The sequence below is a fragment of the Vanacampus margaritifer genome, chromosome 19 (genome assembly GCF_051991255.1).
Source record: "Vanacampus margaritifer isolate UIUO_Vmar chromosome 19, RoL_Vmar_1.0, whole genome shotgun sequence".
NCBI lineage: Eukaryota > Metazoa > Chordata > Actinopteri > Syngnathiformes > Syngnathidae > Vanacampus > Vanacampus margaritifer.
The window spans coordinates 14,639,432-14,648,611 of NC_135450.1; the positions used below are offsets into that span (position 1 = coordinate 14,639,432).

The 9,180-nt window shown below is 41.1% G+C and overlaps 1 protein-coding gene across 1 annotated transcript in view; it reads right to left on the reverse strand.

Annotated features, from left to right (window-relative positions):
- igf2r (insulin-like growth factor 2 receptor) overlaps positions 1-7,872 on the reverse strand; it is a 30,984-nt gene extending 23,112 nt beyond the window's left edge. The window contains exons 1-12 of the mRNA XM_077552021.1: positions 7,573-7,872; positions 6,258-6,397; positions 4,551-4,669; positions 3,780-3,878; positions 3,563-3,698; positions 3,341-3,452; positions 1,809-1,917; positions 1,580-1,739; positions 1,159-1,351; positions 835-938; positions 594-758; positions 334-480 (exon numbers count right to left, since the gene is read on the reverse strand). Coding sequence (XP_077408147.1) covers positions 334-480; positions 594-758; positions 835-938; positions 1,159-1,351; positions 1,580-1,739; positions 1,809-1,917; positions 3,341-3,452; positions 3,563-3,698; positions 3,780-3,878; positions 4,551-4,669; positions 6,258-6,397; positions 7,573-7,781 — 1,693 coding nt within the window. The 5' untranslated portion in view covers positions 7,782-7,872. The remainder of the gene's footprint in view (positions 1-333; positions 481-593; positions 759-834; positions 939-1,158; positions 1,352-1,579; positions 1,740-1,808; positions 1,918-3,340; positions 3,453-3,562; positions 3,699-3,779; positions 3,879-4,550; positions 4,670-6,257; positions 6,398-7,572) is intronic.
- Positions 7,873-9,180: the final 1,308 nt, after the last annotated feature.

Consider the following 9,180-nt stretch of genomic DNA (forward strand, 5'->3'; position numbering starts at 1 on the left):
CACATTAAAATAATAATTAATGAATTCAAAAACTAATTTAAATAAAAAAATATGCACACTATCATACACATAAAATCTACTAAAACAAACTATAACAATAAAAGTCAATAAAATACAATAAGTAAAATAAAATAATAATAATTAATTTAAAAACAAATTTAAAATAATGCATAACAATAATAAATTAAAAAAAAACACGAAAAAAACGTGGAGGGGCAGATTTTTCCACAGCTTAGGGCCAAACACAGAGAGGGCCCTACGCCCCCCCTAGTTTGAAGTCTCGTCTTAGGCACCACGAGCTGGAACCTCCCACCTCGTCGTCTGTCTTCTTACCTTCGGCACAAATAGCGGCATTCTCCGGGCAGCCGGAAGCTCCTCCTGCCGGGATGACTTTGTGGCAAACATTGAGGTAGAAGCGCTTTAAGTCTGATTCAGCGGATTCGGGATCCACCGCCTCCCAGTTGCCATTCACCTCTGACCCTGGAACAAAAAAAAAAAAGAAATCCTGCATCCGCTTTTCCACGATAACACCTGAATCGTTCTACGATGCCAGAAAGCATCCCGACCTCGGAAGAATTTAACTTAACACTCACCAGGCAACCGAGTGAGGGGCGAAAGATCATAATGCTTGCTGCCATCGGTAACCCGGCACAGAAGATCTTCCTTCTCCTTGACGCAGGCGTACGCCGTCTGCCAGTTAAAGTAGTACGTGCAGTCCGTTTCTCCCCCGAACACCGGGGCCCCCACGCCACCATTGGCTGAGCAAAAAAAAAATACCACACAGTAAATAAGGATTAGCCACCCTTGCTGCGGCTAACGGCTGACGCTTCTCACATGCGTTCCTGTTGCACTCAAAGTTGATAATGGTCATCCTCTGGAAGCCGGTGGAACACTTGGCGCCGTCAGGGTAGATAAGAGTCAGATCGCCATCTGAGTAACTGAAAGACATGGCAGGTATAGAAAAAAGAAAAAAAATCAACTACAGAATTGTTGAATGAATTGGTAAAAAGCCCACAACGGCCCAGCGCAACAATGCCCATATTTGGAGCTTACAGGAAGTAGCCTGGTCCCTCTCGGAAATATGTATGTGTAAAAAATGAATGACCAGCTAAAAGAAGCATGTTTTGATGAACACGAATCAGCCAGAAGACAAATTACCGCAGCGTCTGGTTTTGGTATCTCCCGGCCACCTTCTTGACGTCGCCTGTCTTCTTCACTTGGCAGGAGGAAACAAACTCTCCCAGGCTGCTGCATTCGTCCGAGGGTACTTTTCCACACACGTTCAGGTAGTAAATGTAACTTTCGGTCCCGTCGCTGTTTGAGGAGTGGGCATAGTAGGGATGGTCTGTAGCTAAGATACAAACACAAAGGAGGAATTGTACAAGATCATCTTCTGCTGATCTATTTTGGCGATTTCGTTTTTTCATCACCCCAAAAAATAATTAAAATTATATATATTTTTTTTACATATTGTTTAGACATATCACACATCATCACTATCTAATTTGAAAAGTTTTTTTTTTTTTTTTTAATTTCTATTTAAAGTTCAACAGGAGTCTCCACCAATTGAACAACTTACAGCTCAAGGTGAGCGGCGTCAAATCAACGGCGATGTCATGTTGCTGGCTGGTGAGTTTGCACGTGTCGCTCTCCAAATAATCCCTGTGGCAGGCGTACTCTGTGGCCCATTCCACCTCGTAGCGACAGTTGGCGTCCGCCGTCATCTTGGGAGGGCTTCCCTGCGGCCAAAAGAGCGCTCAGAGCCGCAGAAAAGTCACGCAGCGGGGATGAACCCGAGTGTTATCTACCGCGTGTCTGTTAGACGGACAGATGAAGGTGACGGTGACGGCGGGGGAGTGTCCGTTGCAGAAGACCGGAGGAGTCACGTCGGCGCTCACGCTGTACTGCAGCCGCAGTCTTCACGGGGTGGTGAACAACAGAGGGAATAACTCATTAAAAGGATCATATATCAAGTATCGAGAGCGATTAATCAAATGAATTTTGCTTTTCATAGCTCAATATCAATTCATAGAAACATGAGTCAATCTTTTTTAATTGATCTGAAAATAGAATTTTACCTGCCAATTTTTTTTTAGTCAGCACTGTGGTTGGAATGGATTTAAATGATTTGTTTTGATCAGCTCATGTTCAATAAATCATACATACATGAGACTACATTGCATTCAATCGAGTTAAAAAACAATAAAATGGCTAATAGGAAATAGTGTTCATTTCATCAACGAAAATTAACAAATAATTTCACCAACAAACGTTTTTCACCGTACTAAAACTAGACTAGACTAAAACCCTCATTAATCAACAATAACTGGGACTAAATCAGTATGCATTTTCGTCGACTAATGAAGACGAGACAAAAAATGTACTTGACTTAATAAAAACTGGACTAAAATGTTGAAAAATGAACAAAAACGAGATGAAAATGATGATTTCGTAAAATCTTGGTCTCGGCTAATCTTTCACTGAGACGCTGTCATGTGACACACAGTGACACACCCCCTTTCAAATCTGCAGATAGCGAGTCCAACATGCACAAACACATGGGACAGACAGGAAGTGGATTCAAGGTGAAAGGTTAAAGGTTAAAAAAAAAAGAAGTAAATTATAGTTCAAACGTAGCAATAATCCAACGGCTATAACTTCCAACAATAATTAACTAACTAATGCTGGGCCTGGCTAACTTACTAGCTCATTGCATGAAGCCAGCCATAGTAGCCACTTGTTGATATGATGTAATTGTTTGTGAAATTATTTTTCATCAAAAAGATGAGAGAAAATTTTATGTGAAACAGCTTTAGATCCGAAATGTTCAACATAGTCTGCTGACCAAAAAAATGCAGTGGTAAAATGATTGTCCTGACGTTGACACTTTTTCTTGACTTAAACGAGACGAATAAAAAGATGTTTTCTTGGACTAAAATAAAGACTAAAATGCTATATTTATAGTTGACTATAAATTAACTAAATAAAAATGGGATGAGGTTGACTATGATAAAAAAAACTAGCAAGCGTGATTGAAACTGGACTAATACTGGGACTAAATTTCAAAACAAACACTAATAGGAAAGTAGTAATATAAATATACTAATAGGAAAGTAATAGTATTTTTAAAGTGAAGTGTTTTAGAATCATAATTTGGGGTGCATTGATGATTTAAAGAATTAAACACAATATTCACACATTTCTGCATCCACTTAAAAATGTAACTATTGTACTATACACCACTGCCCCCTGCAGGACTGGAGTGGACACTGTCAACATAATTCCTTTTTGTTTATTTTAATCCTACGTACATGTGGATCTCAAGACTCATTGAGGCTACCTGTCGTTAGATAGGAGCTCTAAGGGCTTGGTGGGAGAGCCCATGTTGTAGCCGACATTCTTGGTGACCAGACATGCGGCAGAATCTTCCGGACAGCGCGTTTCTCCTCCATCTGACGCAGCAGAGGAACGTGTCATTACATTATAGAACTTGAAGAGGATACAGTTGTGCTCCGAATAAAAGAAGAAAAAAAACAATTCCGACATATTGCGGGCGACTGACCGAGGCTGCGGCAGATGTTGATGTAGAAGTCGACGCTGTCGTCGCCGTCGTCCACCAGGTAGCCGCCGTCGCTCAGTTTGATCATCGGATTGAGGTCGTGCTTCTTCCTGTCGGTGTCGAAGGCGAAGCAGGGCACCTGCGAACGCACACAAATGAATCAACCCTAAAAAAAAAAACACTTGGATCTCATCAACCATAAGCGTGTCATCCGCCGCACCTCTTTGTGTGGTTTGAACTTGTCGCTGCTGCAGGCCACGTACGTCCTCCACTCAAAGTAATGCATGCACTGCGAAACGGCCACGAACTCCGGAGTACCCTGGAGGCCACAAACAACAATTACAGACGACATACTGCATTACGCAAAACGTATTTACTGTATTGTGAACAAAAGATAATATTTTAAAAAAATCTCCAAACTCAAGTCACATTGTCTTAAATGTGACATGAACTTCTTCCTGTATTTTTTTTTTCTTCCAAGTCAGCCGTTTCTTGTTAGCATTTGATCACATTTGTCAGTCTTGTGCTGTTGATAAGCACCGTGACGGAACATCCACTTCTGCAAGCGTGACCATTTTGTCTGCTTAACCCACAAGAGAGCGTGACGCAGGTTTGTTAGGCTGCGGCACAAAGTAACAGGAAGTGAGGGGGGGCGCCGTTGAACCGCAGACTCCCACTTGCGGCAGGTGCTTGCTCGCTATTGTTGAATTTGTTTGCGCTCATCGCAGCCAAATTTGAGAACAATTTGTCATATAGCCTTTCTGAAACCTAACATAGTGTTTACTGTACATCATTTTCAGGCAACATTTTTGGCAATTTTTCCTATTTTTATAACAAAAAAAGTTTCCATGACAATATATATATTTGGTGGCAAAATAAGAAACTTTCTAGGCCAAATATTCCTTTTTTCAGTGCCTGCTGGGTGCCGACGAGCCTGTTCCCGTCAGATCCGAACTGTTTTCGGATCAGCCAATTGCTTGTCGGAGCTCACCATGGTTTTCCCGCACTGGAAGCCGATGGTGGTCTGGATGAAGTTGTCGTTTCCCGCACATTTGACGGTACTGTTGTAATCCAGGACGGTTCCCGACAGCCTCCGTAGGGATAGGTCACCTGCGCGGCGAGAAGAGATGTGCACTGTAGTATCTGTGACCTTGAACGCGTGTGCATTTTACTGGATTTACAAACATACGTCACATAAGGCAAAGTTGTTGTTTTTTCCCCCCCCCCTCAGGCTTGCTTTGAAAAATAAAAGTTCACCCTGTGACCCCAGCTGAGCTTTCTGCCCTTTGAGGAAATCATTTGTCACGGCTGTCATGTTTGATGTCGACAGAAATAAACAGTGGTGGGAAAAGTTCTGCAATGGTAACAACCTCACTCACAGCACCTCCGCCGTCCAGCAGATTATTACTTGAAAACCAATCCTCAAACTCTTTGCTGCACTGTCATGGAAGTATTTTTTTAACATTGGTTATTAGAAAAATTTTTGATCCTTGTTCAGGAAAGCGGGACAATGATAACATTAAATTTAGTATACAATTGTCTTAAAAAATAAAGCCTTGCTTTAACCTTCTTGTTTAAAGTCTTTGAACAAATAAAATGGCTGGCAAAGAAGAGCAAATGACTGTTGGCGAAAATGACTCGATCCTGTACAGTACACTAAATGGATGATGTCATCACAATGCGTGCAAAACAATACATGCCACCACTGCGCATCCCTTTGTCCTCCTGCAGCGCAAATGAAAACGCTGTAAAACATCTTGTGCCATGTGGCAGTCATGGGACACGAGGGGGAGAGTCCATTAGGCCGCTAGTAGGAAGCAATCAACACCGCAACTTGCAACACTGGAAAATGTAAGACGGGAGTCGAAGAACTCACACTAGTTTAGGAGCAACTAGTTATGGGGGAAGAGGACATAAAATAATGTGTCAGATTTTTAAGAAAAACCTGATTTCTCTTTTTTTTCCCCTCCTTGACTTTTGAGTAAATGAAATGACTTGATGGAAGTCAAGTTTCGTTTTATTTCCCTTTTAAGATCTGCTTTATTTCTCCTGATATCAAATAACATTTGTTGTAACATTTCTTTTCAGAATGTTTTTTTTTCTCCATTTAACTTCAACAGAAAGATTTTCTTTCTAGAATATGAGAAAATTCCTCTTCCTCTTGGAATAATGTCCCTTTGTCAAAATATGCATGTAAACATGACAAGCACTTAAATTTTTTTTTTATATAATTTAACCACAACCCCCCCAAGCTCTCTCAGACAAGTTTCTAAAAAGTCGTTGAATCACTGCTTTTGCAATATTTAAATGTGCACCATGTCATTTGCAATATTCAGAGCTCCTGACTTTATGATTAACTTCAACCGGGTTTTCTTTGTTGTCCTTGCAAAACTATGAAAAATAAAAGTGAGAAAGTGAAAATGATTCCTTGGCTTTTTCTAAGGGAATTGCAATTGCTAATGACTTTAAAAAAAAAAGTCATTAATTTGGCAAAATTGACTGTGCTTTTGTAAACAAGCTCCGCTGTTTGCAGACATGTTGCTATTGTAAGGACTCAGCAAGGCTACGCTACACTTTGACCTACAAAACGCTGCTAAATGAAAAAAAAAAAAAATCCAAAACATTCTGACCAACTTGATTAATAAACAAACCTTAAGAGAAACACTCTGGATGAGACACAAGGACAAGAGGGACTCACCGACAGATTGGTAAATATTGCTGGCCAGGTCACGGGCGCAAACAGCGCTGGCTTCACCGCAGGGAGTGGCCGGGGACGAATCGCACAACTTGAGCGTGTAGCTTATTTCATTATCCAGGTCGATAGCCTCCCATTTGTAGCTATGAAAAGAAAAAGGAAATCATTTTTCAATCTCATGACAACATTCATCCCCATCCACATTCAGCTGGCCCAATGATGAGCCTAACTTTCGTTACTTTGACAACTGTTCAGCCGTATACATTTCTGCTGCGGTCAGTGGCAAGTGTTGCCAGCGGAGCCGCTTGTTTCTACTTGGTGATGAAATGCTGCAGCAATAATGCAATTGAATCTCAATGTGCGCTCATATTAATAGCAGACCAAAATATTTAGTCAGTTGTCAGCACTATGTTGGTATGACATAATATCCCTAAAATGAGCTAATTTGGGTGAGAAATATTCTTTAAAAAAATGTCTACTAGGGGTGTAATGAAAATAGACTCGAATTAAACAATCGGCTTTGATTTAAATGAACCATAAATGTACCCTTATTGAATCAACTTTTTTGAGATGCACACCTGTTTGAATTTGATTAACTTCAATAGTTTGGGCATTGAAGATCTTTTACATATCCATTTGTTCCACTTGAAAATGTACCGTTCTTGATTTGTATCGTAAGCCATGTATCGCGATACGTTATGTAAAGTTAATGTACTGTATTTATTTATTTTACAAAAGACCGTCACTGAAAAGTCAGACTTGAGAATTGTTAATAAAATTTGAGTGTCGGGGGAATGCTAAAGCCCGGCTCAAAAGTTGAATGTTTTTCATCGAAGAGTCTTCATTGGACTATATAATCGTGTCAGCTCGGTGCTGCTGAGTCAATATTTGCTTACTTTTCAGCACTTCGACAGCTAACCGTTGCTAGTGGCAGATTATTATTGTCAGCACAGTTCATGTTGTTGACCGGTTAGCCGCTAGCTCGCTACTTTAGCTTGACCACAGCCAGCTCCGACGGCCACGACCGTCAGCATAAAATATAGTCGAAATGAGCTTGCTAAGGTATTCATGACACTCTTGTGACAAAAAAGACGGCTCGGGCGAGAACAAATATTGTTAAGAAGTTGACAAGACGATGAAAGCAATGGCTGACTCATGTTCCAGACCTTTGAATGTCAAGAGGCGGGAGCGCGATCACATGATCAAAATGACAGCTTGAATGTGAGTGATTAGGCTATTTCATGTTCATATTATCATTTGGGAGTTGAAATTAAAGCATACGTTGTGTTGTTCATTTGCACTGGAGGTATGTTTGTACCTGCAGAGGTCCTGGTACCACAGGCTTGCCTCCTTCTCCTCCTCTGCCGCCGCCGCCGCTGCAGCAGCAGCAGCAGCAGTCGTCGTCGTCGTCGTCGCTCCGGAGAGGACCAGCAAACATCCCAAACTAGCCACCAAGAAAATCAGGCGCCCGAGAGGCGAGCGCCGCCGGCCGTGTTTCGGTGAAAACATGCTCGAGCGGCCTGGCATTTCAGCAGGACGACATGATAATAGCCCCAGCAGAAGAATCGCTCGGTAGGAAGTGACTGCGCCACATGATTCAACGTCACATGACTGTCATGTTGCTCAGCCGTGCGGCCTTCACGGAGCGTGGGACATTCACTCAGGCAACATTGTCAAGCTAGCAAATATTGGACGCACTTCCGATTTTTAGAGTTAGCAGTAAATTCGTTTCCGGTTAGTTTCCGACGTCCACTCAAAATGAACGGCCAAAAACGCGAACGCGTTTGCAGGGGTAACATAAAATCGTAAAAAATAAAAAATCTTTTTTTTTAAAGCTTGACGTCCTTTAACCCGGGAAACGGCGACCCGTCGTCACAAAAAATAATGTGGACGTCTGTACGTCAACCTTTGAAAAAATAAAACGATTGCCCTTCTTTTGTAAGTCCCGTAGTCCCAAAAAAATAAATACATTTAGAATTAAGTTATAATACAACTTAATAAAGAAAGGTCGAAGTGGGCATGAGTTTTGGTGTTGACGAGATTAATCAGGATTTTTATTTATTTATTCAAATTTACACGATATTTAAATAAGTAAATATAATATGAGGGATCCTTTTATGTTCCTCCAGGTACTCCAGCTTCCGCCCACTTCCCCAAAACATCCATGTTAGGTTCATACAAAAAAAAAAAGGGAAATATAAATTGTTAAAAAAATATATATAAATGAACAAAGTTTAAAGTTAAAGGTCCTTGAACAGGCCTGTTTATAGGGGTCCCTATTGGAGGAAAACTCACAACTGACCTCATGCCCTCCTTCAGAGAATCATTATCATGTTTTGTTTGCACACGCCTTCAGTGCGCTTTACTTCACCTATTAAATAAGGCCACGGTAAGCTTTAAATCCCAAACCGCAAGGCGAGGGGAGAATGTGTATAGAAAAATGTGTGGCAAATTCAATTTATTGCACTAATTATAATCCGTCAAGGGGAAATCATGTTATGTTCTGGTATATATTTTTTGTTGCACTGAGGAGAGAGGCCAAGGTAAACAATCCGGCACCTCATGAGCTACAATTGAGAGGGTGCATCAGTGCCTTGCTCAAGTGCAGAGTTTAACCACCAGTCCACCAAATATTCTTTTAAAAACGGTTTATACGAAAACCAGATGAGGGCAGCATTGCTCTATTCTTGTCGCAATTGTTGCATAGTTTCAGACCTGCTTATTGACTCATTTGTTAACACTACAGCGTAGGAGTTTGTTTGCACAGTTTGTCTCTATTTGCGCTAAAGAAAAATTTAACTGTGTTTGTACTTGTCATCATACATTTATGTATATTTAAAGATGTGTATACAGAGGCTGCTTGAAACATGCCTTCACTCAGGCAAGCCATGACGATATCACAACACACAGGCAACGACTCGTCTGC